The sequence below is a fragment of the Cyanistes caeruleus genome, chromosome 3, assembly GCF_971803275.1.
Source record: "Cyanistes caeruleus chromosome 3, bCyaCae1.hap1.1, whole genome shotgun sequence".
In the NCBI taxonomy this organism is placed as follows: domain Eukaryota; kingdom Metazoa; phylum Chordata; class Aves; order Passeriformes; family Paridae; genus Cyanistes; species Cyanistes caeruleus.
This window is the reverse complement of record NC_141703.1, coordinates 50,416,462-50,440,620: the sequence shown is the minus strand read 5'-3', so window position 1 is coordinate 50,440,620 and position 24,159 is coordinate 50,416,462. Positions and strand designations below refer to the sequence as shown.

General features: G+C 36.8%; 2 protein-coding genes across 11 annotated transcripts in view; one reads left to right on the top strand and one right to left on the bottom strand.

The window, feature by feature from the left end:
- Positions 1 to 2,885: 2,885 nt before the first annotated feature.
- On the bottom strand, positions 2,886 to 8,165 carry MZT1 (mitotic spindle organizing protein 1). The gene is made up of 3 exons (XM_023930197.2): positions 8,036 to 8,165; positions 6,038 to 6,183; positions 2,886 to 4,616 (listed from the first exon to the last, which is right to left on the bottom strand). The coding sequence occupies exons 1-3, from the start codon at positions 8,082 to 8,084 to the stop codon at positions 4,593 to 4,595; spliced, it is 219 nt and encodes a 72-aa protein (XP_023785965.1). The 5' UTR covers positions 8,085 to 8,165; the 3' UTR covers positions 2,886 to 4,592.
- Positions 7,905 to 24,159, top strand: part of BORA (BORA aurora kinase A activator) — an 18,470-nt gene continuing 2,215 nt past the window's right edge. For 2 of the 10 annotated variants that reach the window (XM_023930032.2, XM_086881082.1), the window contains exons 1-12: positions 8,336 to 8,763; positions 9,094 to 9,264; positions 10,355 to 10,461; positions 12,775 to 12,820; positions 14,172 to 14,253; positions 15,432 to 15,497; positions 16,251 to 16,307; positions 17,962 to 18,179; positions 19,556 to 19,709; positions 20,733 to 21,337; positions 21,699 to 21,830; positions 23,119 to 23,296. In XM_023930032.2, coding sequence (XP_023785800.1) covers positions 9,109 to 9,264; positions 10,355 to 10,461; positions 12,775 to 12,820; positions 14,172 to 14,253; positions 15,432 to 15,497; positions 16,251 to 16,307; positions 17,962 to 18,179; positions 19,556 to 19,709; positions 20,733 to 21,337; positions 21,699 to 21,830; positions 23,119 to 23,296 — 1,801 coding nt within the window. In that variant the 5' untranslated portion in view covers positions 8,336 to 8,763; positions 9,094 to 9,108. Of the gene's footprint in view, positions 8,784 to 9,093; positions 9,265 to 10,354; positions 10,462 to 12,774; positions 12,821 to 14,171; positions 14,254 to 15,431; positions 15,498 to 16,250; positions 16,308 to 17,961; positions 18,180 to 19,555; positions 19,710 to 20,732; positions 21,338 to 21,698; positions 21,831 to 23,118; positions 23,363 to 24,159 lie in introns of those variants that run through there. The other 8 variants (XM_086881087.1, XM_086881084.1, XM_086881088.1 and 5 more) reach the window with 8 other exon arrangements.

Here is a 24,159-nt window from a genome sequence, read left to right as displayed (position 1 = left end):
TTATATTCAAGGGCACAATTAGGGTCATTATGTCTCTCTGCAACTTCTCTTTGAAAACCTGCACACCACCTGAGTGCTTCGAGACCACTTCAGGCTTGCTCTCCCATTCCAAAAGAGTTTCACTGTTTCATTTAAATTATCCTTGTTTTCTTGAAGTATGAACAGTGGGTTTGGAAGTGGTGAATTGACAGCACTATGGATTTACTCCACTATTTCCACTTGATTAACTATTTTATGTAATAGCCATTTCCTCTCATTCTGTCTCACATTACTCGACTTCTTTTAGCTTTCATTCTTTGCTGATAAAATCCTGAATTTACCAGTTGGATGTTTGCTGTTGATGTGAAGTGACTGGTCTGCAACGCTCTGTCCTTGCCCTCACTCTTTTAAAGGTTGAAATTACTTTAACATATCTTCCATTCTTTGAAATTCTGTTTTCAAACTTTAATTAAACAAAAAAAATTGTGACTCAGAGTTGAATCTTCACAGTAAAGTAACCTGCCAATGTGCCTAGCTCAGATCACATATAGCAATGTAAAGCCCCTCTGTTCAGCATTCAGTCTCTTTAAAGCAGGTTGTCTACAGCCATAATACATCATGGGTCACTGCTGAGTCTTAGGTTACTGCCATTTCTTGTGCCTTTTAATTAAAGCATATTCAAATAATAAGGACTGCAGTGTTTCTCTGGCATGAAACAAAAGATGAGATGTTTGAAGGTGGAAAGTGTTGGGGAAGAACAGAAGGCTCTGGTACACAGCCTGCTGGGAGCAGTCCCTGGAATAATGTGTGCCTGTAACAGTGCACAAATTAAACTGAGAAGGAACTAGTTGACTGAATCAAAAAGCAAATCTAGGATTGAACCAGTATTTGCTCACCTAGAGAGCAGCAGGTGGAAAGAACATTTGGGATCCTGACAGTTATCAAGCACACCATATTCTCTGCAGGACTGGATTCACAATTGTGCTTAAACTCTCACAGTGAGAGTTGCTGCATGACAGTGAAGACATGTGGTGTAAGAATAATGCATTTTATTCACAATCACTGAAAAGGAATGAAAATAAATAGTCAGCTCCTGCCCCAGGTCATCAGTTGTCCTTTGCAGTCTTTGATACTTTGTGTGTTGCGTGACTTGCTTATAATTAACCTCAAAAAAGGGATAAAGCAACAAGATTTCCCAATGATAAAATTAGTGATGGTAGCAAGACTACTAGCAAACTGTGAGGAACTGGAGAAACACATGGAAGATTGATTAGGAGAAAGTGGCAGATACAATTCAGCACAAACGAATAAATTATACACACGGATATAAATAACCGATTTCCACATATGAAAAAATAACCTCTGAGCTTATCACTGTACCAAAGAGCGAGATCCTGCAGTTACCATAGACAATGCCATGAAAACAGCTCACCATTCAGATCACGTTAAAAAAGCAAATATTAGAAAGTACTAGAAAAGGAATAAAGAACAAGAAAGTTATCAAGCAGGCCAGTACTTAGCTGCATGGCTAATGTTGTGTGCAGTTTTGATTCCCTTCTCAGAAAATAATATATGAGACCCAGAAAAGTTTCTAAGGACAGTAAATATGGAGGCTATTCCATGTGTTTGATCACTCAAAGACTAATACATTTCAGTTTAGAAGATGCAATTTAAAAGTGACTTATGTATCTGCAGAACATGGCACGGTAGATAAAAGTTTACCGTGCAAGGGACATTAAGTTAAACTAGTGAAAATCACACTCAAAATGAACAAGAAGTGGCAATTCTTTATGCAACAGACATCAATTGATAAAGGCTGCCATTATTCAGGAAGCATGTATAGTCCAAAGGAAACTAGACAACTACTGGAAAAAATAGCATTGAGAATTACTAAATAGACAAACCATATGATGTTCAGGAAAGCCTGGAATAGAAGACATTTAGAAGCCAGGAGAACACAGAAGAAAAGCAACCAAATGTGCTTGCATTGTTCTTATCCTTCCTCAGGCAGCTGCCTTTAAGTACAAAAGAAGCTATTGTGTTAGAAAAAACAACTTTGGTCAGGACCTGTACAGATATTCCTATGTTTATCTTCTCCAGAGTTCCAAGAGCACGTAAGTAAGGAGCACAGAGGAAGAGCACGTGCTGTTTGCTCAGCTTCTTGGTTAAATGTAGTAAAAGGTGATGTGTGTTATAAACGCAGCCAAGACTTCTCAGGCATCAGTGCCAAGCCTCAGCATTCATGTTCACATAGTGGAGATGCTATTAAAGTGACAGACTTACGTTGCAGCACAAATACTTCCAGTATGAAATTTCCTACTAGAGGGATTTTCTTTTTTATTTCTCAGCAGGAAGAAGAAAAAAAATACTTATTATATTTGTTATGGATGGTATCCCAATTAAAAGCAGTCAGGAGTTTTCTTATACCACTTTAAAAGCTACATATTCTCCCTTTAGTACATTAAGTAACCAACGTTACCATTTAGTCCCACGTAATAGTGAAAATAATGCACTTTTAGTTTTATAGACATGAAATTGGGGTTTTGAATGTCAAAGACATGCCCTTCTTCTGTAATTCTGAAGGCCAAATGGTCTACCAGAAAATGTCTAAATACATAAAAGCTGTAAGCTTACCAATGGTAAAATGGTAGATGCAATTTACTGGACAGTTCTGGAATTAAATATAATTGTATAAATTATGTATAAATTGTCAAACTGCAGTTGCAAGCTGGTTTTAAGTATTTTGAGGACATTAAACCCAATCCAAAATCAAGCTACCAAGATAGAAAAAACCCTGGAAATACATAAAATTAATCAATAGAGTGACATTCAATTGAAGTCATCAGACTTCTTGTATTACCCAAAGATTTGGCTGTGGAGGAAAAGGAAATGCAGGAGCAGCAACATATGTTCTAAAAAAGTTTCATTATTATTCTGGGTACATTTGCTACAGTTTACAGAAAATTTTCAGAGTTTAAATTATACAAGGGAAATCTCATAGATTGAGATGTAACCCCTGAAACAAGTGAGAATGCCTCCCAAGTATTTTCTAATTTTTGACATGTAGTATTGAGTCTAGAGAAAATTAAGTAAGAGAGTTAATTCCTTATTTGTGCTGATCTGACCTGAACTCTTCCTATTTTACTGAATTTTCAGATTTCTTATGATAAATTTCATTGTGGTCTCTTTTCATAGTAAATATTCAGGTTATGAACATTTAAAGTCCTTGGTAAATTGATGCAATTGAGTGTGCAAAATGAAACCATTTAAATTCCCTGGTTTAGTTCTTTACAGCACCTTCCCAGAATGACATTTTGGCCAGGCTAACTGGAAATAAAGGCAAGTGATTCAGTGCAATATAAATATTTTTCTATTCTCTGTCAGCAATATGAAATATTTGCTTTATTGCTTTTTGTACAGCTGTCATCTGGAGTGCATATGATGCAAACGCTTCAAGTAAAAAGAACTTTTTATCTCTGCACAAATATAACTTCTGGCTTAACTAAGATTCCAGGTTCATTTCCAAATGTGCTTTGTCCTGTTAACCCTGCAGATTGGTTTAGGCCCTATTAGCGCTACACTTTGAAAACAGCATAACAAAATATCAAAAGACCTTTGAAAAGCCCCAAAAACTTAAACAGCTGCAGGTGATGAACATACAAGACACCATTTTCTTACAAAGTAGAACTCCTGTGTGCACATACTTACTGAGCATTAACACTTGTTTTGGCATCAGTGAAGGTTTCCAGTGCTAAATGAGAAGACATTCCTGTACCAAGCAGCTATTTAAGACTTACTGACACTCATCAACCAAATCAGATGCTCCTCATGTAAGCACTGACTATTGTATCGCAGTAACGATAAAGCTTTAATATTTTTAGATCCTGCAGTCAGAAGAGTATGTATATACTATAAATGTAATAAATGTAGCATCTGCTCTCTGTGAAACATTCCATGTCATCTAGAATTTAAATTTACGTATATATCTAGTTGGATATGGATATATGGATAGCTGAAGAATTTTGTTATCTAAGTTGAACACTTTTCCCAGCAATCTGAATAGAAATCAAAAGCACAATTCATTACCTACATTATTAAAAAAAAATGCTTTATTTATTACCTTTAGCTTGAGACTTAAGTTACTGCCCTTACACTAAAATAAAGTCAGTATGGGCATCATTCCTATCTGGACAATAAAGCAAGACTAAAATTGCACATATAGTTTTTCATCAAAGGAAAAGATAAAACCCATGATATACTACCACTTCTAAAGAATGCATTAACAAAGCTACGCTCATTATAACAAGAACTGTTGGTAAACACTGGTAAATTCAACAACTGTACAATATCTGGTGTGATTTTACATGTACAGGATACCAAAAAGAGCAATTGCACTACATTCAAAAACATACAGTTCACAAAAATACCAACTAATAATATTAAAGGTGAACTTTTTAAAAACTTTTCAATTCTTTTGAAAAGTACTACAGAAGTACTCTGAATCCTTGACATACACTTATTTCAATTTTTTTTTTTTTCTTAATAGTGGCAATCTTCAGAGCTCCTGGTAAGTTTAACCTGGCATTCTTCTCATGAAGAGATCTTGTCCCATATCAGCCTGTCATATTTTCAGCAGCCTAGAAACAGAAAAAAAAATTATTCCAGGTCATCAAAAGAGACATCATGTATATTAAATTTAATCTTTTCTTGAAACTTTTTAAATTTTCCTGGAGAACTTCAGAGTTAAAAAAAAAAGCTAATTAGGAAATTTTTTCTAATTTTTCTAATTTTTTCTAATGGACACTATTTTCTACAAAAATAATGCTGTCAACTGCCAACTTTACTAAAAGAGCCACTGCTGTTTGCTTATGTTACATCCTGTATCTGAGCAGCTTTTATCTTGTACATTTTACCCTAATACTTTCAAGAAAGGCTCAAATGCGTAAATATAGTTGCCTATGGAGTTTGCTTTATATGATTTATGATAATTATAACCCCGTCCATACAGATAAGGTATTGACACAAAACTCAGAAGAATGATGGTAATCATAACTGCATAAATCACACTACCAATTTTTTTACTAAGAATATTTTTTATTTTTATTACTGAATAACTCCAGTGAACAAGGCACTGCTGTTGAAGACTGATACTGGTAGATTTTAAACCAATTATGGGACAAACAAGCAAAGGAGAACAATAGGAATGGGAAACCAGTGAAAGCAATGGAAGAAGTAAAACAGCCACCAATTATTTATATACAGGTAAATGTGTGTGTACGCACACATATAAGCACAGACACAAATACAAAATATGTATGAGCACAGAAAAATGTTAAGTTAAAAATAAAGTATGCAGTCTTCCAGAATAGAAGCTACATATTGGTTTTCCCTTTCACCTCTCAAAAATAACAAAATGTAAGATGCAGTAGTAAAAGTCCTGACAGTGATGTTTAGGTAGACAGTAAAGAATGAAAATCCTTTAAAATGCAAGTGAGATTTTTTTTTTTTTAAAACCATGATTACCCTCTACTAGTTAAACAGGCATATACATGTATATGAAAATCCCTATATATACACACACATCACAAAATCCCCTCCTTCCAGTCTTTGGAAAGGTTCAAAGCACAGGATAAGGAGGATAAAAGCAATATGTTAAGGTGATGTTAACAAGCTGCATGTACCTGTTTACAAGTACTGTTGGTTGTAGAAATGAGGTGATACTGGTTAAAGGAAAAATCTATTTGTGATATTAAGCAGGTAGGGGTAGAAATGGTGACTATGATAAAAATTTGTGAGTTTTGGTTGTGTTTTTTTTTCTTCAGAAGAGTTAGTCTAATTTTTTTATTTCTACAAAGCATGATATTTGTACCATTGTATCTGTTGTATCTGTTTCATGTTGAATTCAGTTGTATTCATTGCATCCTTAATTGAAAATTTAATTTCCTTGACTTAAAAATGAGTCATATTAAAGTACAATTTACAAACTGAAGTACAGCAAGTTGCATATACACCTGACTCTTAAAAACAAATTTATAAGCTTTTTAAACTTGAGCATTACCTTTAGAGCTTCTGTAGCCTTACGCAGCTCTTTAATAACAGAAGATAATGCTTCTGGATTTATGCCTTGTTCACAAAGCCGCACACAAATAGATAATGTCTCCATATCCAAGCCAGTGTTTAATATTCTTGAAATCTCAAACAGAACTGCAACAGAAAAAATGAAAGCCCTTTAGTCCCTACAGACTATGAAATTTCAATGATCAAGACTGTTCTTCATCAACATTTTGATTCTACAATACTTCTCCAGTGCAAACATGGCAGATGTCCATTGCTGTTTGAACTTCAACAATATTTGTGTTCAACTTTCCAACATAACCTAAAAGCTTCTAACATAAACACCATGCTTTCCTGGGTCAGAAAATTTAATACTGGAAAATGGCTTTTAAAAAAGTAAAAAAAATAAGAGAAGAATTCAACAATTAACGTGCCTGCTCATTAGATAAATGGTAGTCTAGAAGAACACTGTGCTTTTCGACTGCAGATACTGATGAAGTCCTTCCTAATCCTTAGGTGTTGAGGCAAGTGTCTTTGGCAGAGAGATGTAGCAGTTTCTCCAAATTCTGAACTCTTAATAACTTTGCAGACAGCAACTGCTAAACATCTGTATGCTAAATTAAATATACACATAGTTACAAAGGAAGCCTGGGCTCCTGAATCTTAAGATTAATGCACTTTCCATATCTGTTCTCAAAAACCTTACTTTGTCTTTAAATCTGCCTGTTGTCCCTCCTGTCTAAATCACTCTTGCAGAAGTGGCAAGAGGGAAGTTGTTAAGTGCAGTTACCAGAGTTTAGATTCTTTGTCATTCCAAAAGAAATCTCTCCCTATCTGCACAAAATGGTTTTACCCTCTTGAAGAATCAGAGGAGCCATAATGATCCTGCCAGTCCTGCCTTGCCTCCAGCAGCAGGTCAGAGCATGGAGATCAGTAGCTGAAATGCTTTTTTATACCAGCTCAACTCATGAAGGTCTGTGCTAAAAAATCTTTTTGTAACAGCAGCTGTAACTTCAAGAGAAGGAAAGATGCTGAGAAAATATCAAATTCATAGCATTATCCCTTGAACATTCTCCCTAGCCTCTACTCCCTCATTAGGGCATTGTCAGAGAAAGGCTTCACATTTAACAACCCTCATCAGAGTGCCTGGCTGCTTTCCACCCTGCATCTAAGCTTTCGGTATAGGCATTTTGTGGAATTCCAGATTTCACACTACACTGAGAAACAACTTCAAAACATGCCAGCTTTGATTCCTCGTAGTCAGGCTGAAAGTGAGCACCAGAACTTCATGCACCTGCTCACATTTCTCTTATCAATCTCCAAAATATTTCCCAATACTCCCAGAACCCTTTCTCTCACATTCCCCATCCCACAAAAGTCCCTGGGTTTGTTTTATTTCCAGATGAGAATCTATTTTAGCTCTGTAACACTGACAACTGTCCTCAAAGCTTATTGCAGTTTGGATTGCTTTAGGTTTGCTTGGGTTTTTTTTCAGTTTATTTTGGTTTTCTGACACGAGCCACGAACAAGAACGAAATATCGGGGTTCAGATCAGTTCAGGTGCTGCCAGCGCCATCGCCACAGGGCCGGTCCTTCCTCCCTCTCCCGCGCACCTCCAGCCCCCTGGCTTAAATCCAGCTGCACTGAGCCAATCATTAACATTACCCGTTACAAATAACGGGAAACAAGAGCAAACATATATATATATACACACACACACACTGAAAAAACCCGAGTAATCTATGTTAAATACTTAGCTAAATTAAAAAAATAGAACCCAACAAAACCAAAATAAGGAAAAGACACATCGCGTCCACAGACACTCGCTCTGCGGCGGTTGAACCGTTTCACGAAGCAAAACAAAAACTGCTACTGATCTTTCGGTAGCCGCGACCCGCGCCCCTCTTCCCGAGAGAGGCGCACATGTGCACGGCCCTGGGCGGGGCCAGGCGCTCCATCTCCCTTGCAACCTGCGCGTCCCTGCCCCGCGGCTGTCACGCACCGTCCATGGTCTCCCTCACGGCGTTCAGGCTGGCGGCGTTGCTCGCCATGGCGACCCCGCCGCGCCCGGAACCGGAACGCCCCTCACAGGCCCGGGCCCGCCGGCCCCACGTGACGGCCCGGCGCAGCGCGAGCGCGGCGGGGGCGGGCTTCCTTTGAATTCGTGTGGTGGCGCCGCTGGCGATTGGCCCGTTCGAGAGAGGGACAGCCCTGCCATTGGCCCGACGGCGCACACCGCGCTTCGTGATTGGTCAGAGTCCGCAGAGGGGGCGGGGCTGATTAAAGGGCCGCCCGGTGCGGCGGGGGCGGGAGCGGCGCGGCGGCGGCCGGATAACGGTGGCGGGTGGCTGTGCCTGTATCCCTGGCATTCCCGGCATCGCCTCCTCGGGCGGCGGGGCTTGGGAGAGCGGCGAGCGGTTCGGCGCGGTGGCACCGTCCCGGGGAGAAGTGTGAGAAGGGGCTGGGCGTGAGCCGCTTCCCCGGGGCTCCCGTCCCCTTTGCGGCCGGAGGCGCGGGAGGTGCTCTCCCTCCGCAGCCCCGCGAGGGCTGGGGCTGCCCCCGGCCCGTTGAGGCGGGGGGCGGGCGGTTTCAGCGCCCGGGCGGAGCGGGACCTGCCCGGGGCGTTATTGCTGCCCCGGCCGCTCGGGCAGCACCGCGTCCCCCCGCCCGCAGCCGGGCTGGCCCCGTGTGCAGGCAGGACGGGACAGAACGGCCGTTCGGTCTCTGCTGGTGCTTAGCTGGGGTTTTTGGTTTGTTTGTTGGACTTTGTCTTGTTTGCTTGTTGTTTTGCCCTTGTTTGGGTGCTTGTTTGATTTTCTTAATCCCACTCTTCGTGTTCTTTCTTAACTCGTTTTCATAGTTTCTGTTTGTAATTGTTCGTAGCAGCCGTATTTACCAACTTCATGTCATTAGGTTCAAGCCGTAGCTAACTTGGTTTTCGAAATGCTGCTGGTGCCTTAAACTGATAAATTAGCTCTTCCCAAAGCCTTCAGGGTAGCCCTGAAATGTCAAAAGTGTGATTTCATGGTTTTCCTTAATCTTGCTCTCCTTCTTTTTCAGGTATTGCTTAGTGTTATGGGTGATACAGAAGAAGCTAAAATGCAGATAGCACCAGAAACTCCAGGACGAGTCACAATCCTGAATCCTTTTGAAAGTCCCACTGATTACTATACTCTTCAGGAGCAGATTGTTTCCAGTCCTTCTGTCTTTAAGTCGACGAAATCCTCATCTGTAAGATCTAGTTGTTAGTTGTGTAACTGTAGAGATACAGTGTTAATATTTTCAAATAAATATTTCATTAAAAAGGGTATTTTATTTAGTGTGCTTCAACATATGTTAACAAGTTAAAGAACTTTGATGGCATTTGGAGTTTCTTAACTTTACAGAACTAGGCTGCTTTTAAATACTAATATTGCCACTTAGTCTTCCTCCCTTCCTAAGTTTATTTTGTCTTTAGATATTAGTGGTTGAGTCCTAAAACCAGTAGAAAGTAGATAAAGACCAGTTGTTGGATGTAGTACTCTAATCCTACTTAAAGTGGAGAAAACCAGTTTCTACATAGAGGCTAAGTAGGCTGGTTGCAAATAAAACTTAAATGTTGTGAGCTGTTCATGTATTCAAGTCAATGATTTTGTGTATCTGTAACTTTTTTTTTAGTTGCAAGTTACATACTGGTTTGCAATTGAAATTATTTTCTGATAAGCAGTAGAGATGAAACTGCTAATGAAACTAAAAAAGACTCACTTGGTAGATTATTTTCCAAATATATTTGAATAGTACTTTGTTAAAGAAAAGGGTAAAACTGCTTTATTTCTGAATTGGGTTTTGTTGTGCCTTACATATGGCATTTATGAGGGAGACCTTTCAGGATGTACATGGTGTTGCAGCTCTCGTCTTAGAAATGGGAAGTGAAAGGAAGACTGCTCTATTATTTGGATAACTTGGGTTAAGATACTGGGTTTTCATGGATCCATAGTTTGGATTGTGGCAATCAAGAAGCAATTTAAGTTCACCCCAATCTTTACATATCATTAGTATACCTGTCCTTAGAAATTGGGAAGAAACTGATGCCTTGGTTTGTAAATACCAGCTGTAACCTTACACTTAATATTATGTTGTAAATTATTGTAATACCATTACTAGCAGGATAAGAAGCCTGACTTACTTTTTTCTTAGAGTAGATCATTTAAATAGAAACACTTTTGATTGTTTTTGATAGAAACTATATGGAAGCTGTGATTGTATTTTTCCATTGAGATTTGTCTTGTGGTTTAATCTTTTTAGAATAGTAAGCATTAAGATGCCCGTTTCTCTTTTTTAGACACCAGGAAAATTCAGATGGTCTATTGATCAGCTTGCTCTAATAAATCCCGTGGAAATAGACTCGGAAGACATTCGACGCCAAGGAATGTATTTGAGCCATGCTAGGTAACTTACAATCTATTTTTATGCAGCTAACTTAGCTTTAATACAAGAACACTTGCTCATTTATTTTATTAACATTTCAGCATAGCATTAAAGACTTTTTATTCAAATATTTTAACACAATTTTTACATGATGTGGATATAATATTTAAAAGAAGCTACCTCTGTGTTGCCTTTTAAAGTTAAGAGCTGCTGATCCACTCTGATTGCAGTTTGGAAGACAGCCAGATAAAAGCAGTTAGTGGAAGCAAGAAAATGTCTTGCCAGTGATCATTAACAGGCTGTCTCTTTTGCTCCTTGTTACAACACAGTTTATCTTCTCAGAATGCTCCATAGTGAGGCTTCTTTGGTCTCTGGTGCTCCTGCAGAAAGGGTAGACGTGGGAAAACGAGCTGGGGAAGCCACAGTACTCTATTTCAAAGGTATAGATTAGACTTAATATGAAGGAGGGGGCACCAGTGCTAGTTATTTGAAGCAGTTTGGGGACCTTATCTCAACTTCTTTCCTTTCTCTGAAAATAACTTGCATGAGGAAAATGGGTGGGTAAAATAGTCTTGATATTTGGAACTTGAGGGATAATTTTACACAAGTGGTAGAGAATAACATGCCAAGAGGAGGCTTTAATGGTGAATCCTGAAGACTCTCCTGTGCATTTCTCAGATACAGACTTGCATGAAGCAGGAATAGAATAATAAACCAGTCCTGTCTATATCAGGTTGCTCAGGCTCATGCACCTTGATCTTGAATGTTTCATGGGATGGAGCATCTACCACCTCTCCAAGTAACTTGCTCCAGTGTTTCAACACCCTCATCATAAAAAATACTGTGAAGTAACCTACTGTTTTTAATGTCTGACTGAACCTACATCTCTCTTTTTGAATCATAAAAGCTGTAGAACTATAACTGTCCCCAGCTGTATCTGAATCACCAGGTCTTAATGTACCCTGTCCTTACTCTAGTAGCCAGTAGGGTTCAGACTAATGCTCTATATACGTTTTAAAGTCTTAAACCTTAATTTGTTAGGGAATTAATTACCTTGTTTCTGGAACCTTATTCAGACAAACAAGCTTTAATGGAGATGACCTGGGTGACAATTCCAGTGATGAGTGACATGTCCCATAGATATAAAAGTGAAAACATGCATTGTCTCAGTGTGTCCATTCAGTCTGTCCCACTGTTTCATAATCATTGTGGCTCTTTTTTAAAAAAAAATCTGTTGTGACTAGAAAGAGGCTCGTTTGAGTGTGGATAGATTTGCTGTGTCCGTGCTTGCATGTTTCAGTGCATACCTATACATAAATACACAGTGATTGTATGCTTGTTTTTTTTTAGTACAATAGCTCTGCAAGTGCCTCCTTAGATCTATCACTTTAGCATCATTTAAGCAGATGTAATTGAAGGTGGCGTGTCCAAACATTGCAGATGTATTTGAAGTCTGATAAGTATAAAAGAGAGAGCTGTGAGAGTTTATGTATTTGGCACATCTATATGTGCTTTTGTATCTAATAATATCTTGTTATCTGACTGATTTCTGAAGTTATTCAAGGATAATTCAGGTATATGAACTGTGAATGAAAGTATTGGGTGATTCAGCTAAGAGGATGATGAACATTTATAAGCTTAAAAAAAATTTACAATAAATGACATTGTAGTAACTGAAAGGCTTAAAGGTGAGTGTTAGAGGAAATATAAATATAGAATCTCACACATCATGAAGTAACTACAATATTTTTTTTAAAAGTATGTTAAAGGCTGCATAAGGAGATATATTCATTGTTAGAAACTTAAATATGGTACTGAAGAAGCTGTGGCAGACAGGGAATTTGACTAGGGAGAACTCTGGGAAAGTGGGCTGTCAGGAATTTGAGTGTGCAAATTCCAGGAGTGTTTTCAGTTGCCCTTTAATTCCTTACAGCTTAGTTTTTCAGTCTGCTTGGTTTTATAGTGCAAGTCTAATCTCATGTTAACTTTAATAGTAAAATATATTCATATGACATTATTTTGGAAGACCATGGAAGTTATGATTGAGTTTTACTCCAGGCATGCTGAGTAAACAGAATATTTGCTATTATGTATTTTTAAATGGTACAAATCTTTTTCAAATCAACTGAATTGAGAAGTGCATTTATATTTCTAAATTTACAGTATGAGATTATTGCATGTAAAAGTGAAAACGTCATAAGATTTAGGGTTTAGTGCAATTTAATTTATAAAGTTTCTCTTGGACATCTATAAATTATTATATGGCTGGACTTTATATCTTTTCCTACTTAGTGATGGTTTTGATAATTGAGTTGTTTTTCATTTGTTACTTAGAATTGATAAGGAGACAGAAGAAAGAAGGCAAAAAGCTATCGAGGAGGTAATTAAACTTTGTGCTATCAGATATTGATTGAAAACCCAGAAGCCTATTTTATTTCAGTAAAAAAGTGATCTTGCACCCTCATCCCTTGTAGTTGGAGTCCACACATTCTGTTTCTTCCCCTGTTCTTTTGGACACATAGGTCAGAACAACAAATTTTTTTCTTTCTTTTTTCTTGGCTAGTGGTAATGCAGCTGTAATATAACTCTTAATGTTAACTTCAGGTTAAAAAAAATGAGAATTTGGGGGTTTACAGTAGCTGTTGGAGTGATACTGCATTTGTTGAAATATTGGAGAATTTGTGTGATTTTTTTATTTCTTCCAAATAGGGAATTTATTTCCTCCAAACAGGGAGGAGGGAAGAATTCTGGTAGCTTGTGTTTTTTCATCCATTTTTCATTTTATTTTTCACTATTCATTTGGCTAGCAGAGAGGAAAAGTGAAGTGTTTAAAATATTCAATACAGAAATCTTCAGTGTTATTTCAATTTAAAAAATAAATAAGTCTCTGATAGGCAGGTCTATCAGTTTCTGTCTCTACAAAAAAAAAAAGTTTTACTCCATAAAGGAGGTGTGTATTTCACCTGACCTATGATGTTCTGTTGGTCTAAACTTGCATTAAAAGGGGTATTTCCTCTTTGTGAGGTATAACCTCATGGATTGTGCTGCTGAACAGCTTGATATCCTGTCTCTGATAAAAATTATACCTTTAATAGTTGCGTGTTTCAAGCTGAGTTTTTCCATTTACGCCTCAAGTCTTGCATTTATTTGAGAACAGGGTTTTCCATGTGGTTCTTGAGGCTTTGTAAGTGTTCATCTCCTCAGCATTGGGGTGTTTCTCAGTGTAGCTGTGATGATAGACAGTTTCTGGTTCACAGAAAAAGACTGAAGTGCCAGTACTCAAAAGTGTTTTACCACTAACCAATTTAGCCAAATACACAAACACTAATAATGTTGCCAAAAAGCCTTGGTTTATCATTTTTACTGTTACAGCAGTGTCTGTCACTTCTGTGAAATAGCTCAGTTGTCAAATAAAGCTTAATAGACTGAAAATTTAAAAATAATTATTTTTAAACTACTATGCAAGAGGCATGGTAGTGATAATTCAATTTTCAAAATGAGTAATTATTGTTAAATGAAACTTCTATAGTTTTCACTCTGCAGACTTGAAAGATCTGAGGCATTGTGTCAAAAGAACATAGGGGTCTTCAAATCAAATTGTTTTTTCTTTAACCTCTTTGGGCCTAAAATAATGAAATGTTCTACTTTTTTTTCTTGTTCAGGGTACTAGTCTAAATTTAAATTGAAAATTTTAAAAAGTGCTGAGATGGTTTGTTTTTATTCTACTCCAGTTTTTCACAAAAAAACTCATAGTTCCTTCTCCTTGGACTGAACATGAAAGCAAGGAAGTTTCTCAATTTAATTCAACTAAATGTAAGTTGCCTTTCTGTGCACCCAAAATAATACAGCTTTTGGAGAAGTTATCAAGCATAATTCCTTTTTAACCTCAATTTAAATTTGAAGAAGCAATGATAAAATATGGCACAACTGATTGATTTTCAGCTGTTGTCTATAAGTTTCTTTGTTTAAAAATTATTTATTAATTGAAAGTCTTGAATAATTTTTCCTTTTTGTTATTCTTGGTCTTTGTTCTTTAATTTTTCACTCTAATAATCTGTCTGCATTGGTTTTAATTTACACACATAACTTTGTATCTATAACTCTCAGCTGTATTGGCAACAGCCAAGTCTACTTCACCTTTTTCTTCAGATATTTTCACTTTTCCTCTTATTCCAACTGCTTTCCTCACCATATAAGCATATTGGAATTTGAATTCTGTATTGTTTTCCCCTTACTAGTAGCATAAATTCCTGTTGTCATCCTGCTAGCTCACTGCCACTAGTTGTGGGGATTTTGTTCTTAATGCTGTTATTGAAGTTTATATATAACCAGTAGAATACAGAACAAATGGGTTACAAGATGGAAGATGTGGGCTATAAAGTATAGTTTGCATGCCCTGTTGTTTGATATGAAAGTCTTAAATAAATGGGGATTTTTGCGAGATTTGGAAAAGGCTAAGCTGTTAATTTTTTTTAGCAAGGAGATATTGCTTATGGATAGTATATTTTAATTGTCTGTTGTAAGATGGTCACTTCAAGGGCAGAGAACATAAGGCATAATCCAAAATCTGGTAAAATGAATGCTGGAAGAAAATGGTCTAGTGTGTTCTTTAGCTGCATAAAAATAGTTGAAGTGTGTCATCACCTTTCTCCAGTCCAGACTGAATGATTTTCTGGAAATGTGTTTTACTTGAACACAGCCTGTTTAGCTAAGCATGAACTAGTTTGTTTTAAATCCCTGTCATGTAGAGACAGCAGGAGATAAAGTTTTAGGCAGTGTTGATGCTACTTCACTAAGCTTTTTTTGAATAGAAACCTGCTGAAATTCTCTTGATAGCTGTAACAGTAACCTTTTCTCAGTACTCCTTTCTAATCTTTTCCAAATATCAATGCAAAAATTTTGTTTGGTTGTATTAAGTATTCTAATTTAATTTTGCTACATTTCAAAACTACATGAAGAGCATATTTAAATTTAAGTTCTATGTTTTCCAGCCATAGATATAAATAACATTTCTCCGATTGGAAGACAGCTGAGCTTGCAGCCTGGGAAAAGCAATGGTGAGTAAAAGGCAATGCCTAAAATGACAGGCTTTCTCTGAAGAAAAATAACCTATTTTTAATGGCTATTTAATTTCAAAAGGAAATTATTTGTTTATTCGTGCTACCGTAGAAATAGTTTTTCTTGAAACTGTATGGTACTATTAACTTTAATATCCATTTCTCATAGGAATTTAATTCTTTTATACTCTGTTGTAGTTTTTCAAGTTAAAAAAAAAAAAGTCCCCTGTAGACTGTGGAATGCATTTTTTCCAACTCAGTGTCTGTATATTTTCTGGATTAAAAAGTGCATGTGAGCTTCAGATTTACAAGTAAATTACAGTTTCGAAAAACTTTTAATATATTGGATTGCTCTGGGTAGAGAATCATGATTATTTTCTATGACAAATAAATATCAGAACTCTTAATATGTCTTTTAAACTGCATCATTTTAGATAAATAATAAGTTTTTTTCCCCAAGGTATTTTGATTTTTTCTACTGCTTCCCTTTGAATCCTTCCTTTCTTCAGAGAGATCTCTCTTCTCAGTTAACATAAAAGTCTCTAGAGAGGCATTTTTAACTCTTGGGCTTTCATCTCTTATGTGCTGCATGTAGTATTGTCAAATCAGAATTGTACTTTAATTAACACTTTTTCTTATTGCAATTGTAATTTAAATAGCTCAATTGCAGTGCAATTTGAAAGTGAATTTTTGTTTCTACAGCTTTAGTAAAAGGTCACTGTAAGCTAATTTTGTTGGTTTTATTCATTTCAGCTGCTTGTCAGACAGTACTGACTTTGCCAGTGGATTTTAATTTAGAGAAAATACTTGGTATGTCATGCAATATCTAAATTTAATTATGAATGTCTAAATAGAAAACTTGTTTTTGTATTGTTGGCTTGGTTTGTCTTGTGAAATACTGAAAATGAGATGTATGAATGAAAGTTTTAATTATGTATTCTAAATATACAGTTACTGCATGTTGCATGGGACATGTGGTTTGGGTGTGAATGTAAAGATAAAAAAAGGAGGGATATGGAAGACAGTCGGAAATTGTTCTGCCTGCAGGTGATTGAGGTGAGGCCTCCTTGCCTTCTACAATTTCCTCAGAAGAGAAGGGGCAGGCATTGATCTTTTTTCTCTGGTGGCTAGTGACAGAACCTGTGGGAATGGCCTGAAATTGTGTCAGGGGAGGTTTAGGTTGGCTATCAGGAAAAGTTTCTTCACCCAGAGGGTTTTTGGGCACTGGAACAGGCTCTTCAGGGATGTGGTCACAGCAACAGGCTGGCAGAGTTCAAGAGCATTTGGACAATGCTCTCAGGCACATGGTGTGACTCTTGTGAGGTCCTCTGCAGGGCCAGGAGTTAGACTTCTATGATCCCTTTGTGTCCCTTCCAACTCGGAATGCTCTATGTTTCTATGAAATTGATTAACAGTTCTGATTGCCTGAAAGCTAATGAGCAGAAGACAGCCTGTGCCTCTCCCAAACAGAGCAGTAATTTGTCTCAGAAGAGCTGTTTGGTTTACAGGTGCTGGCCAGGAGTCTTAAAGCCCAACCTTGCCTTGAGTAAAGCTGAGCTGTAACTCTGGCTTTAGTGTACCGGAAACCATGATGGGGACTAGAAGTTGTGTGGTGGCAAAAAGCCATGACTGCTGAGTGAGGAGCCAGGAGTCCAAATTAACTGTCAGATTAGAAGTGCTACGTGAAGGAATTGCTGCCACCTTCTCAGGCAAGGGGGCTGGAAGGGCCTGATCCTGCAGCTCAGAGGTGGGAACAGTGGGTACAGCCAGCTCACAGCATTTTGGCTGCATGCACTTATCCCAGTACTGAAATTCAGAACCCTGACTGTGGGCCAACAAAACAGAACCATATTTTTTGCCTTTGTTTTTTATCTTAACAAATGCTTCCATCATTACATAGTTTGGGAGTTCATGAAAAAATTCTCCTACAGGGACTATCCAGTAGAACAAGATGAAAAAAACTAAAATAATCTGGTGAATCTGAGGATTTTTTGATGGGTCTTAGTTTGTGCTTTCCTACTGTAAACAGCTAACTGCCTGGACTTTCTTCAAGTCTAACTGGTTTGCCACAATAGATGTATCATGAAGATTATCAAAGCATATGGGGGACCTGAAAAAGTCTTGGTTTTCTTGGGTAGTAACTTCTGTTTGACAGCTTAGATGTGATGATTAATACAATTCTGGGGAAAGATCAATAAGTAGATAGAAGCCAGTATTTTTTATTTTTTTTAAATTCAGACTTTTGTATTAAGGGATGATAGGCAAAAGTGGAACAAACCTTAGTAGACAGAGGTGACTTCTTGTAGGGATGACAAGCAATCCTTTGGGATAGGTGCCTAAACAGTTGCTATATTGATAAATTAGATTAAGTGTTTTAATTTAATTGTATATATATCTGTAATGGAATGTTTTTGGGTTTTTTTCTGTATTTGTATTGGAAATAATTTTCCCCCCACATTTCTAGGTGAATATTTTAGAACTGATGAATTTGCAGATCAGTCTCAGGAAAATCTAAGCTCTTCATCACTCAGAAGAAAGCTGTTTTTAGAAGAAAATGGGAACGTATCTGCATGTTTATCCCCTTCTCTGCATAGTCCACATGGTAGTCAGCCACTTGGAGTGCTTTGTTCAATAGAATTATCTCCAGTCCGGTGCAGAAGCCCCCTGGACACATCTAGTTCAGTAAGTAGCCTGTTTTCTGGGCTGGGTGGGATTTACTTTATGTGAGAGTAGGTGTTAGACTAAAATTTTGGGGTTTTTTATTTTTTTTTGGGGTTTTTTTCAAATTCTGAAAAAATTATGTGAACAAAAGTCTTGAAAGAATGTATTTATTATTTTGTATATTATTATTTTAATTATTTCCTATTTTAAAATATTTATTATATTTTTATTTATTATATTAATTTTATTTCTTTTATTATTTTTATTTTTATTTAACTGGAATTTTTATTACTTCCAGTAACTTTGTTATGCTGCTCTTCTTTTGTATTGGGAATTATGTTTTCATTTTGTTATGCAAAGGAAGTAGGAATTAATACATATAAAAGACTTGCTGAAAGCATGTTAAAACCTTTCTTTTTTTTTTCATAAAATGTGTCTACAAAAAAAGTCCTGTTTAAATCCATGAATTGCTGCCTACAATACCAGTTGATATGAACATGTGATATAATTGTATTTCCTTTAAATCTCATAAACTCATTTATAGTGAAAGAAATGATTTGTGGATCTTTGAAGTGCAGTGCTAAATATGCCTTTTCTTTCACACTGGCCAGCGTTTTCAGATGAATAGACATTTATTAGGACACAGAATGTAATGTCCATTTTTTAAATTAAACAAGATGAACCTTATCCCCATGTGGACTTAGCACAGCTAAACTGGTTTAGGTGATATATTTTCATCTGTTTGGTGGTTTGAAGTGCATGGAAAAAAACCTACCTGCGCTAGGATAGTGTATCTTATAACAAAATGTAACCTAGTAAAGAATTCTTACAATATAATTATAGTGCTAGAAGTGATGGGGGGTGAAGGGGTGGGTTTTGGTCTGGGTTTTTTTATTGTTGGTTGGTTGTTTTTTTGTTTTGTTTTTTTGTTTGTTTGCATCATAGTCTTAAGCAAGGTCATTCTCTTGAAGACAAACACTTTTGTATCTGCTGCTGAATTAAGCAGATTGGATTACTTTGAGATATAAATAGTGGCTGACTTTCATCTGCAGTGATACAAATAAGAAATTTAGATTCAACACTTGACTAGATACACAGCATTAATTCTCTATTTAGTTTCTCATAGTTCTTAAATATAGTGGATAAAGTAGTCATAGCTGCTATTATGTGACAGTTTGTGTCCATTGCTCTTTTCCCCTGTATTTTGGCATAAGGCCCAGGTGAAAAGCTGTAATTGGAATGTTTAAGCTAAACTAGAGATTGTCATTGTAAAGGATTAGTCTTTCCCAGTGCTGCCATATTAAGCATTTTAGTTAGAACAATTATATATGTACATGTGCTACAGTTTACGTTACAAAATTAATGTTCTGTGGGTTTGTTTTTTTATTTAATTGAAGGCTCAGTTTTCATCAAGTCCTATTCAGGGAGGAACAAGAGCTTATAGTCTGGGAAGTATAACCAGTCCGCCGTTTTCAGAGGGGTCTCCTGCACATAATGGTTCTCCTGCTTTTTCACCAATTGCTTTTCACATAAGAAAAACCCCACTCTCAGGTATGGTTTAACTGGATTTGTATTACTTTCTCTTGAGTAATATATTTTATTATAAAAACTTCTAAATTCTTAGTGGACCCTTTTTCTGTTTGGAGATGAATTCCTGTGCTTGGCAGACCAGCAGTCTCTTATGTGACACATTGGCTGTTCAGCAGTAAAATATGTGAAACAATGAAATGTGTATGCTTGCAACTGATCAGCTAGGGAAAATATTTTGAAAGAAGGCATTGAGACCCAACAAGAATGAAGAAAAGTTAAAAGGGTTAATTTGAGTGTGGGTTTTAAAGCCACATGCCTGAACTGTCAGGTTACAATTCTGATTTGGCCCAGTCTGAAGCATTTTCATGTTCAATGGGCAAAGAATGTTCAGCTTGAACTTTCAAATCATGCCATCATAAAGATTACTTGACATGAAATAACTAATGAAGAAATCACAAACATTTTGTGTCCTCCTTGCTCTAGAAAATGTCACTGTTTCATGCTGTGTCCATACCTGGTAAGGCTTAATGCCTTGTTTATAGATGATTATATACCTTTGACATGATTATGCATATTTACACATGACTTTTACACATTTTGATTAATGGTATTTTACATCATTATATATGGAGATTGCACAGATATTTTCTCACTTGTTTGATCTTAAACTTCATTGCTGCCAAAAATTTAAATGCCTATAGATTGTGTATTGACATTTTTTGAGGAAAAAACCATAGAACCAGCCTTCACCCATTTTTTTTTCAATACTGTTTAGTAATGACATTTCAAAATACAAGGTCTCCAAAACAGAAAATCATGTCATAGAAATTTGGTGGGATGAAAACTTACCTTTTACCATGGTAGCTGAAATGTATGGATGGTAGGTTTGGTTTTCAGGGTTGCTTGTTTAGTTGGGTTGGGAAGCAGCTGTCAGTGAAATAATCTGTAGCTGGCTATAAATTATTCAGTCAACTGTAGGGCCTTGAGAATGATGAGTTTTTCTGTCAGATATCAGGTTGAATTAAACTTTGTTTTTTTTTTCAGACCAAAGAAAATTTACATTTCGTTCTCCAGATATTTCTTCTTCCTCCAATAGAATGACACCCCCAACAAGTACAAGAAGTCCTTACATAGATGGTTGTTCTCCAATTAAAAATTGCTCTCCTATGAGGCTTGGAACCTGTAGAGGAACTGCCCAATATCAGACTTCTGTCATTAGAATACCAATTGCAGTTGAGAATCGTGATGAAGATGAGGAAGACAAGGAAAGCACTTCTTCAGCAGAAGCTGGGTTCCCAGAAATGGATAATGGAATAAACTTACATCAGGAAGGCAATGATACTTTTGCACGTGGTACACATCTTGTGGTGGCAACTGTGTCTATTGCACCAGATCACTCAGAAGGCTGTCATCAAAGGTTGTCATCATTTCAGGATATAGAAGGCTTAAAGGAAAGTAATACTGTAGACATGGCTGATGCTGCTGAAGTGTCAGAGGGAAACACTTGGATAAAAGAAACAATTGGCAGTAGCAATACACCAATGACCAGCTTTATGACAGGCATTACTTTCAGTATTGAAAGCTCTCGCATGTGCATGTCACCTCTTGCAGAAAGCAGTGCGATTCCTTGTGACAACAGTAGTATTCAGGTAAAAATATTTATTTTTTGTTTCTCTGTAAAACTGAGCTTGACATGGAATATGTATACTAATCTGGAAATAATTTTCTCTTATTTGTTATGGCATGCAGGCAGTATCATGACTTACCCCTTCCCTCCATCTCCTCTTTCAGTGGAGTTAGCATAGCCATTATTTTTGCATTGCTATGTACAGTAGTATATTTAACTTAATCCAAACTAAAGCTGACAGACCTGCTTACAATTTGCTTTTGTTATTAGCCAGTCATAGTTGGTTTGTTGGATTAAGTTCTGTTAATCAAATGCAAATCATATCTGGTATCTGAGGGATTTATTTGTGTTGAAATTTTTCAAGCCCTGCTTTTTGATTTTAGGTGGACAGTGGTTACAATACACAGACTTGTGGAAACAGCATTATGGATACTGCAGAGGCTGAAAACAGTTGCAAAGAAAACGATGTGAATACTGTTATGTTTCAGAATAAATCTCAGCTGCTCAGAACAAAGGTAGGAATTAGAGGAAACTGAGGTATATGCATGAGTAGTAGTAATGAGACTGCTCATGACTATTGTAGTCTGTCTCTAATTTTTGTTTCTTTTTTTCTTTCTGTTTCTTTTTGTTCTTTGCTGCTTTATTTATTGTTTTAAACACGTGCCTGTGGAGAAGGGCATTTCTGGGAAAAATCTGTTTGCTGCTGATTTTTATAAACTTAGCGTCAAGTCCATACCATACCTGGCATGTTGACTTGGTGGGGAAATTTCTGTGTGGGTATCCTTTTGGTTACAAGCCTTTTGAGGACCTAGCTGGAAAACACATTACAAAAGATAATGCCTTATCTAGCAACCTCTTAATCTTGTGACTGATAGGAAAGAGTTCTACTTCCTCCTGAGAATTGGAAACAAGGCTAGTTTCTTTGGAGAAGAGAGCAAAGATCATCTCCTCTCAGTAAATATGGTCACATGGTGCTACAAACCTAGTAGTTTATGGTCTGCTATGTCTAGAAAGTCCTTCAGGGGGACACTGTACTGACCATTAGTGCCAGATGATAAAAAAAATCAAGTAAACCTAAACCTAGTTAGCCCTGACTTCACTTCTTGATGTGACATGCTAAAAGCCACTTCTCTGCCAAGGGGAAGTGTAGACTGATGGTGTCTTACAGACCACTGACATCAAATTTTAAACTCTGTTCATTTAAGACTAGGACAAATGTGCCCATACAAGAACAATAGATAGATATTTTGTCATTAACATCTAAAAATACTCAAAGATCCTGTTCCAGTCACCCCGTTGGACATGGATTTTATGTGTGCATGTACTTACCAGAATCAATTGGTATCAAACCCATCCTAGAGCTACTTGCCAATGTCATGTAGCTGCCTTTTCCCACTATTAGTCTTTGAAGTGCTGGCTCCTGACTAAACCGAATTTTGCATTTTAGATTAGGAGTAAAGTGTGAAGGCATTAAGCGCTTCATTCACATCTTAAAACTGAGAATCCCCAGGGAATAAAAAAAATAAAATAAAAAAAAAGCACAGACATTGCTGACTGAAAGATTCAAGTCTGGCTCATTCAGACATTCATGTGAGCCCTTGAAATGAGATAGTTCGTGCACAGCACGTTTCAAAGATCTCTGTAGAGAAAATGTGTTACTTTATTTCTTTCTCATTTCAGAAGGATAGAGTTGGTACTTGAGGTACTTTATATAATTGAAATTTGCAGATAGTAAACTCGGATCTATTTCTTTTGGAGAATTTCTGTGAAAATGGTTTTAAAATTAACTTCTTATTCCCTTAGGAGTGTTCTGTTTTAAGCCATAAGGACAATCAGTTGCTGAGAACAAAATCTCCAGAGAAGCAATCCTGTTTTCAGAAAGCCAAAACACATAGCACAGTATTTGGTCAAAATGCAACTTGCAACATTTCTGCTTGGAAACATAAAAATGAAAATCAAGTTCAGGGATTTCACAAAACTGGTATGTAGTTTTCTTATGGAGAACTTAAGCTGTGGTTTCTAATAAATTTTTATACATATGACCTCAGTTACTTGGATTATACAAGCTATTCTGCTTTTCTAATGCAAATGTTAGGTATGTATTAAGGAAGTTTTTAAATAATGTGGGATTTTTCAGGTCTTACTAAGAAATTTATTGGTGTTATTAAGTGATCCTTTTTGAAAAATAAGGTGTCTAGATTTGGTACAGAGAAACAATAGGGTTTTTTTAGAATTGTATTCCTTCTGTGACTAGGGTGGATTCCATGAGCAGCTTAGGATAACTTGCATAGGAACCAGTATAACTGCAAAATCACCTATATTTTAAGATTTGTCCCTCCTAAAAGGCATGAAAGGCATTCTTCTTTGTGGGAAAGAAAAAGTGAAAAGGGTATTAGTCTGGTTTTGGATTGCTTTTCTCCAGACATATTGTATGACTTCATAAATACTACCACTAGTACCAAGAGTAAGTCACTGGACAGAAGTGAACTGCTGGGGTGTGATGAGAGCAGATGCCAAGTTTAGTTCTCTTAGAAATGTAAAATGAGCTTTATGTCAAAAGAAGCTGTTTAGCAATTCTCCAAACAGCTTTTTCCTTGGTTTGACAGAAATCTGTCATGTCAGTTAGGTTTACTAGATACTTAGGTAAAATGTATTATTGGTTACCTTAAAATTAAAAGATAGTGTTGCTGCTTTGGAATTTATATTAGTACTAAACTTGGAGCTGATCACCTGACACTACCAGTGTCTCTGAAGAACACTTGTGTCCAAATTGATGCTCTGGTACTCTTTGTAAGTGTACCTTTTTAGGAAGGTGGAATAAGATTCATTGGTGTCAGTACATCA

What these genes read in the sequence shown, in the direction of transcription:
- MZT1 (XM_023930197.2), bottom strand. Translation starts at nt 8,084, where the DNA reads ATGGCGAGCAACGCCGCCAGCCTGAACGCCGTGAGGGAGACCATGGAC. An exon ending in CGTGAGGGAGACCATGGACG is followed by an intron (nt 6,184 to 8,035) that starts GTGCGTGACAGC and finishes TTTCTGTTGCAG; the next exon opens with TTCTGTTTGAGATTTCAAGA. An exon ending in AGGCTACAGAAGCTCTAAAG is followed by an intron (nt 4,617 to 6,037) that starts GTAATGCTCAAG and finishes TTCTGTTTCTAG; the next exon opens with GCTGCTGAAAATATGACAGG.